Below are 16,521 nucleotides of genomic sequence, written 5' to 3'. Positions count from 1 at the left end.
TCCCTACTCACTCCCTGCTCATTCCCGGTCGGTTCCCGGCTCTCTCCCTGCTCAATCCCAGTCCATTCCCAGTCCATTCCCGGCTCTCTCCTGCCCCATTCCCTGCTCACTCCCGGTCCCTTCCCGGTCCATTCCCGGCTCTCTCCCTGCTCACTCCCGGTCCATTCCCGGTCCTTTCCCTGTCCATTCCCTGCTCTCTCCCGGTCCATTCCCAGTCCATTCCCGGTCCATTCCCTACTCACTCCCTGCTCATTCTCGGTCGGTTCCCGGCTCTCTCCCTGCTCACTCCCGGTCCATTCCCCGCCCGTTCCCGGTCCATTCCCGGTCCGTTCCCTGCTCACTCCCTGCCCTCTCCCGCTCCATTCCCTGCTCTCTCCCTGCCCATTCCCGGTCCCGTTCCCTGTCCCATTCCCTATCCCGTTCCCATTCCCGTTCCCGGTCCCGTTCCCGGTACCTGCTGCAGTTCCCTCTCCAGCTCCATCGCTCTGGTCACGATGGGGCCGCGCACCGCGTACTGCACCCTCCGGATGGCGGCGTTCATGGAGCTGGGGGTCAGCACCGGCTCCCGACGGGGCCCCGAGCCCGATCCCGATCCCGATCCCGATCCCGATCCCGATCCCGATCCCGGACCCGGTCCCGATCCCGATCGCGGTCCCGGTCCCGGTCCCGATCCCGATCCCGATCCCGGTCCCGATCCCGATCCCGATCCCGATCCCGGTCCCGGTCCCGGTCCCGGTCCCGATCCCGATCCCGGTCCCGGTCCCGGTCCCGATCCCGGTCCCGGTCCCTCCATGGCCCTGCGGGACCGCAGCGCCCTCAGCGCGCGCATCCGCGCCGGGACTGACCCGGGAGCGGGCACCGGGAGCGGGGAGCGGGGAGCGGGGAACGGCTCCGCCCCGGGCGGCAGCGCCGAGGTCACAGGGAGCGGGACACGGGGACACGGGGGGGAGGGGAGCGGGGGATTGTATCGGGAGATATCGGGATATGGGATACCGGGATATAGTGGGGTATATAGGGATATATCGGGATATGGGATACCGGGATATAGTGGGGTATATAGGGATATATCGGGATATGGGATACCGGGATATAGTGGGGTATATAGGGATATATAGGGATATATCGGGATATATCGGGATATGGGATACCGGGCTATAGTAGGGTATATAGGGATATATCGGGATATGGGATACCGGGATATAGTGGGGTATATAGGGATATATCGGGATATATCGGGATATATTGGGATATGGGATACCGGGATATAGTGGGGTATATAGGGATATATCGGGATATATCAGGATATATCGGGATATGGGATACCGGGATATAGTGGGGTAAGTCGGGGTATATTGGGATATATTGGGATATGGGATTCCGGGATATAGTGGGGTAAGTAGGGGTATATCGGGATATATTGGGATATGGGATACCAGGATATATTGGGGTATGTCGGGGTATATCGGGATATATCAGGATATGGGATACTGGGATATATTGGGGTATGTCGGGGTATATCGAGATACATCGGGATATGGGATACCGGGATATATTGGGGTATACCGAGGTATATCAGCATATCTCGGGATATAGGATACCAGGATATATTGGGGTATATTGGGGTATATCGGGGTATACCAGGATATGGGATACCGGGATATATTGGGGTATATCAGGATATGGGATACCAGGATATATTGGGGTATATCGGGGTATATCAGGATATACCGAGATATATCGGGATATGAGATACCAGGATATACTGGGGTATATCGGGATATGGGATATCAGGATATATTGGGGTATATCAGGATATATCAGGATACACCAGGATATGGGATACCAGGATATATCCGGATTTTGGATACCGGGATATATCGGGATATGGGATACTGGGATATATTAGGGTATATCAGGACATATCAGGAATCAGGATATATCGGGATATATCAAGATATAGGATACCGAGATACATCGGGATATATCGGGATATGGGATGCCGGGATATACCAGGATCAGGATATGGGATATCGGGATATGGGACATGGGATATCGGGATACGGGGATATAGGGATACCGGGATATAGGATACCAGGATATCTGGACATGGGATATTGGGATATGGGGATATAGGGACACTGGGATATGGAATACAGGGATATGAGATATGGGGATATAGGGATATCAGGATATATGAGGATATGGGATATCAGAATATCGGGATATGGGATATCAGGATATGGGACATGGGGTACCCGGATATGGGATAGAGGGATATGGGATTGGGATATGGGAGAGAGAGACATGAGGCTATGGCATTGGGATAGTGGGATATTGGGATACGGGACATGGGGATAGGGAGCATGAGGATATGGGGATATCGGGATATGGGACGGGGGGGGATATGGGATATGGGGATATGGGATTGGGATACAGGGATACGGAGCCAGAACACAGGGCCATGGGGCTGGGTTCGGGGCTATGGGGTGACCCACGGGGGGGACACGTAGGGCTGGGACCCACGGGGACAAAGCCATGGGGGGGGGCGACATTAATGGGGGGAATGGGGGGGACACAGGGGAGCCCCAAAGCACAATGCAGCGCCCCATAGCACCCCATAGCAATCCATGGGGCCCCATAGTGACCCCTCCCCACAGTGCCACATAGCACCCCCCACGGCGGCCCACAGAGCCCCCCCCGGGCCCCATAGCGCCCCACAGCGCTCTCCACAGCCCAACAGCGCCCCATAGCGACCACCAAAGGCCCTACAGAGCTATAGAGAGACCCACAGCGCCCCATGGTGGTCATTAGCGCTCCACAGCGCCCTATAGTGACCCCATAGGTCCCCATAGTGACCCCATAGCTCCCCATAGTGACCCCATAGCTCCCCATAGTGACCCAATAGCTCCCTATAGTAACTCCATAGCTCCCCATAGTGACCCCATAGCTCCCCATAGTGACCCCATAGCTCCCCATAGTGACTCCATACCTCCCCAAGGTGACCCCATAGCTCCCTATAGTGACTCCATAGCTCCCCATTGTGACTCCATAGCTCCCCATAGTGACCCCATAGCTCCCCATTGTGACTCCATAGCTCCCCATAGTGACCCCACAGCTCCCCATAGTGACTCCATAGCTCCCCATAGTGACTCCATAGCTCCCCAGTGACCCCATAGCTCCCCATAGTGACTCCATAGCTCCCCATAGTGACTCCATAGCACCCCAGTGACCCCATAGCTCCCCATAGTGACTCCATAGCTCCCCATACTGACCCCATAGCTCCCCATAGTGACCCCATAGCGCCCCATAGTGACCCCATAGCACCCCATAGCGCCCCATAGCTCCCCATAGTGACCCCATAGCTCCCCATAGTGACTCCATAGCTCCCCATACTGACCCCATAGCTCCCCATAGTGACCCCATAGCGCCCCATAGTGACCCCATAGCACCCCATAGCGCCCCATAGCGCCCCATAGCTTCCCATAGCGCCCCACTGACCCGCGCGGCTCCATGGCCCCCCCACTGTCCTCCTGCGACCCCCGATGGCCCTAACGGCTCCTCCGCGCGCCCCCTGCCGGCCAATCAGGGAGCGGAGCGGCTGCCGCTGGCCCCGCCCACCCGAAGCTGATTGGCTGCGGTGTTGAAGGGGGGGGGGCGGTGGCACCACAAGGGCCAGGGAGGGGGTTGCTATGGGGCACCCCATAGAGACCAATGTGGGGGGCCCATAGACACAGCCTTGCTATGGGGCACCCCATAGAGACCAATGTGGGGGGCCCATAGACACCCCCATGGGTGCCCCACAGCCAGCCATTGCCATGGGGCACCCCATAGACAACACCCCCCATGGTTGCTCCAACCCCCACATGTGGGGCACCCCACATCAACCCCTTCCCATGTGCTCCTCCCCCCCCTTCTATGGGGCCCAGCCCCACACATTCCCCCCCAGGGTGCACTGTGGGGCACCCGTTCCCCCTTATCAGCCCCACACAGCCACCACCACCACACCCCCCCTCCCTGCCCCATAGCGCTATGGGGCAGAGCCCCATAACCCTCCCCAGCGCCTCACCTCCGTGCTGTGGCTGCTATGGGTGCTATGGGGCAGGAGGAGGAGCTATGGGGCTGGGGTGGCCTCTGACCTTCACCAGCACCCAATAGGCAGGGGGGTGCTGCTGCTGCCCCATAGCGCCCTATGGAGGTGGGGGGGGAGGGAATGGGAACACACCCCACCCCCCGTGCCCCATAGATGGGCCTGGCCATGGGGCGCCCCATAGGGACCAACATGGGTGCCCCATAGGGACTGTGTGGGCGCCCCACAGCAGCTCATTGCTATGGGGCGCCCCATAGGCACCAGCCATGGGTGCCCACAGAGACCCTTTCCTCTTGCTATGGGGTGCCCCATAATGCGCCTTGCTATGGGGTGCCCCATAGATGTGCTTTGTGACCCCCATGGCTGCCCCATAGACCCCCTGCAGTGTGGCTGCCCCACTATGGGGTGCCCCATAGATTCCCCCTCCATTGATGCCCCATAGAATCATTGCTATGGGGTGCCCCACAGTGACCTCTTGCTATAGGATGCCCCATAGGACATCCCCAGTAAGTGCCCCATAGATCCCTCCCATAGATCCCTCCCATGGGTGCCCCACAGATATACTTTGCTATGGGGCACCCTACAGCCAACACCCCCCCCAGTGGGTGCCCCATAGACACCCATGGCTATGGGGCTGCCTCACAGATGCCCCCATCTGTGGCTGCCCCACAGCTCCCCATTGCCATGGGGCTGCCCCACAACCACCCATTGCTATGGGGCTGCCCCACAACCACCCACTGCCATGGGGCTGTCCCACAGCTCCCCATTGCCATGGGGCTGCCCCACAGCTCCCCATTGCCATGGGGCTGCCCCACAACCCACCCTCACTATGGGGCTGCCCTGAAACCACCCATTGCTATGGGGTTGCCCCATAACCACCCCTCACTATGGGGCTGCCCCACAGCTCCCCATTGCCATGGGGCTGCCCCACAACCCACCCTCACTATGGGGCTGCCCCGAAGCCACCCATTGCTATGGGGCTGCCCCACACACCCCCTCGTTATGGGGCTGCCCCCCCATCCAAGAACCTTCAGGGCAAGAAAAACCACCAAAAACCAGGAATATTTGGGAAGAAAAACGTCCAAATCCTGAAGATCCCAAAGGCCCCAAAGATCCCGAAAATCCCAAAGGATCCAAAGGATCCCGAAGCTCCAAAAGATCCAAAATGTCCCAAAGATCCCGAAGATCCCAAGGATCCCGAAGGTCCCGAAGAGCCAAAAGATTCCAAAGGTCCCAAAGACCCAAAGGACCCCGAAGATCCCGAAAGATCCCAAAGATCCCGAAGATCCCGAACCTCCAAAAGATTCCAAAGGTCCCAAAGGATCCCAAAGGACCCCGAAGATCCCGAAGGATCCCAAAGATCCCAAAGATCCCGAAGATTCTGAACCTCCAAAAGATCCCAAAGGTCCCAAAGATCCCAAGGATCCTGAAGATCCCGAAGATCCCAAAGGATCCCGAAGGCTCCCTGGTCCCACCCCTGCTGCTCTCACATCACCCGGCAGCACCGGCGCTTCCCACCCGGAGCCTCCTCCAAGGGCGCCGTCAGCTTCAGGAGCGGCGGCTCCGGATCCCAATGATCCCGATGATCCTGATCCCGATGATCCCGATCTCGATCCCGATGATCTCGATCCCAATAATCTCGATCCTGATGATCCCGATCTTGATCCAAATGATCCCGATCTCGATCCCGATGATCCCGAACTGGATCCTGATGATCCCGAACTGGATCCCGATGATCCCAATCCTGATCCCGATGACCTCGATCCTGATGATCTCGATCCCGATCATCCCAATCTAGATCCTGATGATCCCGATCGCGATCCCGGTGATCCTGATTGCGATCCTGATCCCGATCCTGATGATCCCACTGATCCCGATCCTGATGATCCCGATGATCCTGATGATCCCAATCCCGATCTCGATCCCGATCCCGATGATCCCGATCTCGATCCCAATCCTGATCTTGATCCCGATGCTCCCGATCCCGATGCTCCCGCTCCAGCCGCTGCCCCTTAGAAGCCGCCCGCAGCCGCTTGAGGTCGGCCAAGGTGTGGGGGGGGTTGAGGGCCCCATTGGGCTGCTCCGGCTCCGATCCCATTGGATTCTACAGGGCCCAAGCACAGAGGGGGGGCAGGGGAGGGGTTGGGAACGCCGGGAGCGCTCCCATTGCTCCCAGCCCGCTCCCATTGGGAATCACCTGGGGCTCCTGGTGGCGCCGCTCCCACACCAGGGCCTCGCGCTGGTGCTCGCGCCAGTAGCGGCTGCTGCGCTCCGAGAGGCTGGCGCGGAGCACGACCCTCCTGGAACACCGGGCACGGGGTGGAGACGGAGCCGGAGCCATGGGGGGAGGAATGGGGCGGGGGGGGGGCTCCGGGGCCGGGAACTCGATCCCGATCCATGGGGATAGATCCCAAGGGACCAGGATGCTCCAGGCCACTGAGGCTCAATCCCATTCCATAGGGATAGATCCCAAGGGACCAGGATGCTCCAGGCCACTGAGGCTCAATCCCATTCCATAGGGATAGATCCCAATGGACCGGGATGCTCCAGGCACCACAGATACATCCCATTCCATAGGGATACATCCCAAAGGACCAGGATGCTCCAGGCCACTGAGGCTCAATGCCATTCCATAGGGATACATCCCAATGGACCAGGATGCTCCAGGCACTACAGATACATCCCATTCCATAGGGATACAGAACCAGGAACCAGGATGCTCCAACCCCATAGATTCAACCCAATCCATAGGGACACATCCCAATGGACCAGGATGCTCCAGGCACCACAGATACATCCCATTCCATAGGGATACACCCCAAAGGACCAGGATGCTCCAGGCCACTGAGGCTCAATCCCATTCCATAGGGATACAGCCCAATGGACCAGGATGCTCCAGGCACCAGAGACACATCCCATTCCATAGGGATACATCCCCATGGACCAGGATGCTCCAGGCACCAGAGACACATCCCATTCCATAGGGATACGGAACCAGGGACCAGGATGCTCCAACCCCATAGATTCAACCCAATCCATAGGGACACATCCCAATGGACCACGATGCTCCAGGCCACTGAGGCTCAATCCCATTCCATAGGGATATAACCCCAGGGACCAAGATGCTCCAAGCCCAGAAACTCAATCCCAACCCATAGGGATACAGCCCAATGGACCAGGATGCTCCAGGCACCAGAGACGCATCCCATTCCATAGGGATATAACCCCAGGGACCAGGATGCTCCAGGCAGCGGAGACGCATCCCATTCCATAGGGATACAGAACCAGGGACCAGGATGCTCCAACCCCATAGATTCAACCCAATCCATAGGGACACATCCCAATGGACCACGATGCTCCAGGCCACTGAGGCTCAATCCCATTCCATAGGGATATAACCCCAGGGACCAAGATGCTCCAAGCCCAGAAACTCAATCCCAACCCATAGGGATACAGCCCAATGGACCAGGATGCTCCAGGCACCAGAGACGCATCCCATTCCATAGGGATAGATCCCAATGGACCAGGATGCTCCAAGCCCCAGACACACAACCCAATCCACAGGGATACAGAACAAGGGACCAGGATGCTCCAAGCCCCTGAGGCTCAATCCCGTTCCATAGGGATATAACCCCAGGGACCAGGATGCTCCAAGGCCAGAAGCTCAATCCCAACCCATAGCGATACATCCCAATGGACCAGGATGCTCCAGGCCACTGAGGCTCAATCCCAACCCATAGGGATACAGCCCCAGGGACCAGGATGCTCCAAGCCCCAGAGACACAACCCAATCCATAGGGATACATCCCAATGGATCGGGATGCGCCAGCCACCAGAGACACATCCCATTCCATGGGGATACATCCCAAAGGACCAGGATGCTCCAAGCCCCAGAAGCTCAATCCCAATCCATAGGGATACAGCCCAATGGACCAGGATGCTCCAAGCCCCAGAGGTGCATCCCATTCCATAGGGATACATCCCAATGGACCAGGATGCTCCAGGCCCCAGAGGTGCATCCCATTCCATAGGGATACATCCCAATGGACCAGGATGCTCCAGGCCCCAGAGATGCATCCCAATCCATAGGGATACAGCCCAATGGACCAGGATGCTCCAAGCCCCAGAGACTCATCCCATTCCATAGGGATACATCCCAATGGACCAGGATGCTCCAAGCCCCATCCACGCACACTGGAGCATCCAGACCATTCCCACTCAACCCATTCCCATGTCCCCACCACCCTCATCCCAACACCCCAAGCTCCCATCCATCCCTTCCCATCAGAACCCAAACTCCCCCTTCCCATCCCTTATCCCAACCCCTCTCCACATTCCCTGCATCCCCCTTTAGCTGCTCCGTGGCATTCCCAGCTCCTTCCCATCCCCATCCCATGGATCCCGGCCCCATTCCCAGCCTCACCCGCGGCTCCCGGCGCTGGAAGCGCGGCGCTGGAGCAGGGATTTGTGCTTTTCCTGGGATTTCAGGACTGCAGCACGCTTGTGCTTCAGCTCCAGGAGCTTGGAGCGGGTGCGCTCATCGGCACAGACGTCTGGAGGCAGCGGGAATACCGGGAATGGGATTGGGAATACCGGGAATGGGATTGGGAATGAGGGATGGAGGCACAAAGGGTGGGAATAGGGATGGAGACACAAAGGGATGGGAATAGGGATGGAGGCACAAAGGGATGGGAATAGGGATGGGGACACAAAGGGTGGGAATAGGGATGGAGACACAAAGGGTGGGAATAGGGATGGAGACACAAAGGGATGGGAATAGGGATGGAGACACAAAGGGTGGGAATAGGGATGGAGACACAAAGGGTGGGAATAGGGATGGAGACACAAAGGGTGGGAATAGGGATGGAGACACAAAGGGATGGGAATAGGGATGGAGACACAAAGGGTGGGAATAGGGATGGAGACACAAAGGGTGGGAATAGGGATGGAGACACAAAGGGATGGGAATAGGGATGGAGACACAAAGGGTGGGAATAGGGATGGACACAAAGGGATGGGAATAGGGATGGAGACACAAAGGGTGGGAATAGGGATGGAGACACAAAGGGATGGGAATAGGGATGGAGACACAAAGGGTGGGAATAGGGATGGAGACACAAAGGGTGGGAATAGGGATGGAGACACAAAGGGTGGGAATAGGGATGGACACAAAGGGATGGGAATAGGGATGGAGACACAAAGGGTGGGAATAGGGATGGAGACACAAAGGGTGGGAATAGGGATGGAGACACAAAGGGTGGGAATAGGGATGGAGACACAAAGGGTGGGAATAGGGATGGAGGCACAAAGGGTGGGAATAGGGATGGAGACACAAAGGGATGGGAATAGGGATGGAGACACAAAGGGTGGGAATAGGGATGGAGACACAAAGGGTGGGAATAGGGATGGAGGCACAAAGGGATGGGAATAGGGATGGAGACACAAAGGGTGGGAATGGGACACAAAGGGGGAATAGGGATGGAGCACAAGGATGGGAATAGGGATGGAGACACAAAGGGTGGGAATAGGGATGGAGACACAAAGGGTGGGAATAGGGATGGAGACACAAAGGGTGGGAATAGGGATGGAGACACAAAGGGTGGGAATAGGGATGGAGACACAAAGGGATGGGAATAGGGATGGAGACACAAAGGGTGGGAATAGGGATGGAGACACAAAGGGTGGGAATAGGGATGGAGACACAAAGGGTGGGAATAGGGATGGAGACACAAAGGGATGGGAATAGGGATGGAGACACAAAGGGATGGGAATAGGGATGGAGACACAAAGGGTGGGAATAGGGATGGAGACACAAAGGGATGGGAATAGGGATGGAGACACAAAGGGTGGGAATAGGGATGGAGACACAAAGGGATGGGAATAGGGATGGAGACACAAAGGGGTGGGAATAGGGATGGAGACACAAAGGGTGGGAATAGGGATGGAGACACAAAGGGTGGGAATAGGGATGGAGACACAAAGGGATGGGAATAGGGATGGAGGCACAAAGGGATGGGAATAGGGATGGAGACACAAAGGGATGGGAATAGGGATGGGGACACAAAGGGATGGGAATAGGGATGGAGACACAAAGGGATGGGAATAGGGATGGAGACACAAAGGGATGGGAACAGGGATGGAGACACAAAGGGTGGGAATAGGGATGGAGACACAAAGGGATGGGAATAGGGATGGACACAAAGGTCAGGACTCACCCAGGGGGGTCTCATCCAGCTCCGACTTGGAATTGAGGTCGGCTCCATGAGCAACCAAGAGCTCCAGCAGAGGCAGCTGCAGGAAATGGGGGAAAATGGGGGGAAAATGGGAAAATTGCAGGGAAAACGGGGGGGAAATGGGAAAACTGCCTGAAAAATGGGGGAAGTTGTGGGAAAACTAGGGAAAATGGGGGAAAATTGGGAAAAAATAGGGGAAAATGGGGGGTAATGAGGGGCAATGAGGGGCAATGGGTGAAACTGGGGAAAAGGGGCAAAAGTGTGGGAAAGTTAGGAAAAATGGGGGAAAATTGGGGAAAATGGGGGGAAATGAGGGGGAATGGGTGAAAATGGGGAAAAGGGGGAAAAATGTGGGAAAATGGGGGAAAATTGGGGGAAAACTGGGCGAAAGTGAGGAAAGGGGGGAATCGGGGAAAATATGAGAAAATCAGGAGGAAATGGGGAAAAAATAGAGAAAATGAGGGGAAAATGTGGGAAATGGAAGGAAATTGGGGAAAAATTGGGGAAAATGGGGGGTAAATGGGCAAGAATGAGAAGAAATGGGGGGAAATGGAAGGAAATGGGGGAAAATGGGCGGAAATTGGGGAGAAAATGGGCAAAATGGGGAAAACCAGACAGGGTTTGCCTGAGAACTGGGGAATTTTGCTCAAAATTGATCAAATTTGCTGAAAATTTGCTCAAAATTGAGCAAAATTGGGCAGAATTGGGCAATTGGGCAATTTTGCCCCAAATCCGACAGACGCAGGCAGGGTTTTACTGAAAATGGGGAAACTCTGACTAAAATCAGATGAAATTGGGAAAATCGGGAAGGGTTTGCCTGAAATTTGGTGAATTTTGCCTGAAATTTGGTGAATTTTGCCCAAAATTGGGAAAAACCCTGCAGAACTGGGAATTGTGGAAAATTCAGTGGTTTTGTCCAAAATCCCACAGAATCAGACAGGGTTTGCCTGAAAATCGAGGGATTTGACTCAAAATCAGGCAGAATCAGGCAGAGTTTAACTAAAAACTGCACGGTTTTCCCCAAAATTAGGCAAAATTGGGCAGGGTTTGCCTCAAAACGGAGCAAAAGTGGGCAGAATTGGGCAATTTTACCCCAAAACAAGCAAAACCAGGAAGAATGGGTCAGGGATTGCCTGAAAATTGGGAATTTTTGAGCAAATTTGGGCCAAATCAGGAAGAACGAGGCAGGTTTGCCTGAAAATAGGGAGATTTAGCAAAAAATTGGGAAGAATTGGGCAGTTTGCTGGAAAATTGGGCAAATTTGCACCAAATTGGGCAGGATCAGGCAGAAGTAGCCTGAAAAGTTGGGAATTTCCCCCAAAATGACACAAAATGAGGCTGGGTTTGCCTGAAAATTGAACGGTTTTGCCCCAAATCCAGCAGAATCGGGCAGGGTTTCACTGGAAATGTGGTAATTTTGACCAAAATTGGGCAAAATTGAGTGGAATCAGCATGATTTGCCTGGAAATCAGTCAATTTGGGGCAAAATTGGCTAAAATCAGGCAAGATTTACCTAAAAATTGGATTATTTCAACCAAAATAATGCATGGTTGGGCAGAATCAGCTTGAAAACTAGGCAATTTTCACCAAAATGGAGCAAAATTGGACAGAATTGGGCAGGATTTGCCTGAAAATCAAGTGATTTTACCCAAAATTGGGCAAAATCAGGCAGGGTTTTCCTGAAAATGGGGAATTTTCCTTAAAATTGAGCAAAATCGGGCAGGATTTGCCTGAGCTTTAGAATTTTGCCTAAACCTGAACAAAACAGGGTTGAAAATTGAGAATTTTGCCAAGGAATTGAGCAAAATTGAGCAGGATTTTCCTGAGAATTGGGATTTTTTGCCTAAAATTGAGCAAAACATGATTGAAAATGGGGAATTCTGCCTAAAATTGAGCCAAACCAGGCTGAAAATTAGAATTTTGCCTCAACTTGATCAATATCAGGCAGGGTTTTCCTGAAAACTGGGAATTTTGCTGAATATTGAGTAAAATTGGAAAGAATTTGCCTGAAATTTGTGAATTTTTGCCTAAAATTGAGCAAAATGAGGTTGAAAATGGGGAATTCTGCCTAAAATTGAGCCAAACCAGGCTGAGAATTAGAATTTTGCCTAAACTGGAGCAAGATCACACAGGGTTTTCCTGAAAATTGGGAATTTTGCTGAAAATTGAGCAAAATTGGAAAGGATTTGCCTGAAAACTGGGAATTTTTGCCTAAAATTTAGCAAAATCAGATTGAAAATTGGGAATTCTGCCTAAAATTGAGCCAAACCAGGCTGAAAATTATAATTTTACCTAAACTGGAGCAAGATGAGGCAGGGTTTTCCTGAAAATCAGGAATTTTCCTTAAAATTGAGTCAAATTGGGCAGGATTTCCCTGAAAATGGGCAAATTTTGCCTAAAATTGAGCAAAACCCTGCCGAAAATCGAGAATTTCGCCTAGAATTGAGCAAAATCCTGCCGAAAATTGAGAATTTCGCCTAGAATTGAGCACAATTGGTGAAAATTGCCAATTTTGGCCCCATTTTGCCCCGAACGGGGTGGGAATGAGGCCGAATCCATGCAGAATGCCACCCTACCTGTCCCCAGAAGGCAGCAGCGTGCAGTGGCTCCCATCCATCCCGATCCCGGACGGCGATCCCGGCGCGATGCTCCAGCAGCAGCTCCGCCGCCTCCACGTACCCATTGGCCGCGGCCACATGGAGCTGTTGGGAATGGGGAGGATCCAGTTGGGAATGAGGCCATCCCCCCCCTCACCCCAATCCTATCCCATTCCCAATTCCCTACCAAGGTGGCCCCATGGCCCCGTGGAGCATCCAGGTCCTCTCCAGCATCCAGGAGGCGCCGGATCTCCGCCAGCATCCCGCGTTCCGGAGCGCCGCGAGCCTCCTCGATCTTCTCCTGTGTGATCCCTAAGGGAACACCAAGGAGAGGACAACCCATAGATCCCAATGGATCCCAATGGATCCCAACGGATCCATGGTGGTGATGCTCACCCTGCGCCGCCATGGCGCTCTCCAAGCAATCCAACGTCGCCTCGTCCTCGCATAGGTCGTAGGGCATGTTCCCATCGGAGTTGAGCGCCAGCAGATCGGCTCCGCTGGGATTTAGGGATCAAAGCATGGGATCGGGATCCGCAGCGGCCTCAAACCCCCGTTCCCATTCCCATATCCCGGTGTTACCGTTGGATCAGGAGCTGCACCAGGCCCAGGTGGCCGCAGGTCGCTGCTGCATGAAGAGGGGTCCAGAGCTCGCTATCGACGGCGTTGACGTCGGCACCGGCGTCCACCAACGCGGTCACCACGGCCCCGCAGTCATCAATGCAGCTCTTAGAGGGAAAAGCATGGGATAACATGGAAAACCATGGGATAAACCCCATGGGATTTGGGTTGGGAAGGATGTGGTACCTGGTGCAGAGCGGTGAGGCCGTCCTCGTTGCACAGGTCGGGGTTGATGCCGCTGGCCAGGAATTGTCGGACTGTGGATGTGGGATGGGGTTGGAGATGGGATCATGGAATGTTGGGATGGAAGGGACCAAAGGGTGCTCCAAGAGCCAGGCAATGGCTGCTGGAAATGGAGCTCCATCCATCCCATTCCTGGGTCCCACCACCCTCATGGAGCTTCTCCATGGGCTCCTCCGGATCCGTTCCAGGTAATCCAGGTCCATATGGAGCCATGGAGATGGATCCCATGGAGCATCTCCTCACCCCACACCTCCAAGTGTTCTCCTCAGGGATGCTCCATCCCATCCCCTTCCAGCCTGTGCCTGGGATTGGGATTGTCCCAACCTCGTGGTGTTCCCATCTCAATCCCATCTTGATCCCACCTCAGCCTCAATCCCTCACCAGATCCACGCTTCCAAGATCCAGGCTCATTTTCTGGGATACTTCCATCCAAATTTGGGATCTCCATCCCATTTCCTACCACAATCCCATCGGATCCTCCCCTGGAAACTTCCCACAGCCTGTGTTTGGGATTGGGATTATCCCAACCCAAATCCAATTCCTTGCCCTTATTCAACCTCACAATGCTCCCACCTCAACATTCCAAGCTCCAGGCTCATTTCCCAGCACATTCAGACCCAAATTTGGGATCTCCATCCCATTTTTCACTCCAATCCCACTGGTTCCTCCACTGGAAACTTCCTCCAGCCTGGGAGTGGGATTGGGATTGGGATTATCCCAACCCAAATCCAATTTCTTGCCCTCGTTCAACCTCACGATGCTCCCACCTCAACATTCCAAGCTCCAGGCTCATTTTCCAAGATATTTAGACCCAAATTTGGGATCTTCATCCCATTTCCCACCGCAATCCCATTGGATCCTCCACCAGAATCTTCCTCCAGCCTGGCCTTGCGATTATCCCAACCCAAATCCAATTCCTTGCCCATATTCAACCTCATGATTTTCCCACCTCAACATTCCAAGCTCCAGGCTCATTTCCCAGCACATTCAGACCCAAATTTGGGATCTCCATCCCATTTTCCATCCCAAACCCATCGGATCCTCCACTGGAAACTTCCTCCAGCATGGGATTGGGATTGGGATTATCCCAACCCAATTCCAATTCCTTGCCCATATTCAACCTCATGATTTTCCCACCTCAACATTCCAAGCTCCAGGCTCATTTTCCAGCACATTCTGACCCAAATTTAGGATCTCCATCCCATTTTTCACTCCAATCCCATTGGCTCCTCCACTGGAAACTTTCTCCAGGCTGGGATTGGGATGGGGATTGGGATTATCCCAACCCAAATCCAATTCCTTGCCCATATTCAACCTCACAATGCTTCCACCTCAACATTCCAAGCTCCAGGCTCATTTCCCAGCACATTCAGACCCAAATTTGGGATCTCCATCCCATTTCCCACCCCAATCCCATCGGATCCTCCATTGGAAACTTCCTCCAGCATGGGATTGGGATTATCCCAACCCAAATCCAATTCCTTGCCCTTGTTCAACCTCACGATGCTCCCACCTCAACATTCCAAGCTCCAGGCTCATTTCCCAGCCCATTTAAACCCAAATTTGGGATCTCCATCTCATTTTCCATCCCAAACCCATTGGATCCTCCACTGGAAACTTCCTCCAGCCTGGCATTGCAATTATCCCAACCCAATTCCAATTCCTTGCCCTTGTTCAACCTCACGATGCCCCTACCTCAACATTCCAAGATCCAGGCTCATTTTCCAGGATATTTAGACCCAAATTTGGGATCTCCATCCCATTTCCCACCCCAATCCCATTGGATCCTCCACTGGAAACTTCCTCCAGCCTGGGAGTGGGATGGGGATTGGGATTCTCCCAACCCAATTCCAATTCCTTGCCCTTGTTCAACCTCACGATGCTCCCACCTCAACATTCCAAGCTCCAGGCTCATTTCCCAGCACATTCACACTCAAATTTAGGATCTCCATCCCATTCCCCACCCCAATCCCATGGGATTCCCCCCCCCCCCCAGCACCCACCCTCCTCAGCATCTCGCCGGGCAGCCGCTTCCAAGAGCCGGATGCTATCCGGGAACGTCACCCTCTTCCCATGGGCACCGCTTCCACCGCTCTTCCTCCTCCTCCTCCTCTTCCTCTCGGCTCCAGCATCGCTTCCCGGTGCTTCCCGCTCGGCTTGGGCCCAGCTCCGGAGCTGCTGGGCCCGGCGTTCCCGGGCATGGCGCAGCCGGTCGGGAATACCGAGCCGCGCCACCGCCGGCATCTCGGCCACCAGCTCCTGGTGCTCTGCCATGGGCAGCGCTGCTGATGGATCCCAATGGGAATGGCGCCGGAGCCACCACCGGCATCACCTCCCAAGCGGGAATGGGGGGGGGGGGGGTAAAGGCTTAGCCCTGGATCCCGGTGCTTGGTTGGTGCTTGGGGGCGCATTCCGGAGGCAGGGATGGGAATTGTGGGATCATCGCCATGGTGATGGGGGGGGCTCAGCATCCAAAGGGATGATGATGATGATGGGGGGGGGGGTCCCAATCCCGATTCCCAGCGGATTCCGGATTCACGGAGCAAATGCGGTCGATCCGAGCCCAAATCTTCGCCTTCGGCTCAGTGATCCCGAGGGAGTTTTCAGCTTCCTGCCCTCTGGAATTGGGGCCACCACACTGCCAGGGGCATGGAGGAGCTGGGAAAACCCGCTGGGAATGATGCTGGATTCAGCTGGCTCTGGGTTGTCCGGGCTGCGCTGCTTGCTGGAATCCTATAGG

The 16,521-nt window shown here is 54.7% G+C and overlaps 1 protein-coding gene across 1 annotated transcript; it reads right to left on the bottom strand.

Moving 5' to 3' along the window:
- Window positions 1-5,573: 5,573 nt before the first annotated feature.
- LOC133212887 (protein phosphatase 1 regulatory subunit 16A-like) lies at window positions 5,574-16,055 on the bottom strand. The gene is given in 10 exon segments (XM_061354718.1): window positions 5,574-5,671; window positions 5,999-6,387; window positions 8,511-8,640; window positions 10,303-10,378; window positions 12,897-13,022; window positions 13,105-13,229; window positions 13,314-13,417; window positions 13,500-13,645; window positions 13,725-13,795; window positions 15,785-16,055. Coding segments are annotated over 10 exon segments (1,536 nt in total).
- Window positions 16,056-16,521: the final 466 nt, after the last annotated feature.

The sequence above is a fragment of the Neopsephotus bourkii genome, unplaced genomic scaffold, assembly GCF_033783945.1.
Source record: "Neopsephotus bourkii isolate Nb327-2 ecotype Australia unplaced genomic scaffold, CSIRO-AGI_Nbou_v1 NB_743, whole genome shotgun sequence".
Lineage (NCBI taxonomy): Eukaryota > Metazoa > Chordata > Aves > Psittaciformes > Psittacidae > Neopsephotus > Neopsephotus bourkii.
Note: the sequence above shows the minus strand (reverse complement) of the source record. Positions and strands in the feature narration are given on the sequence as shown.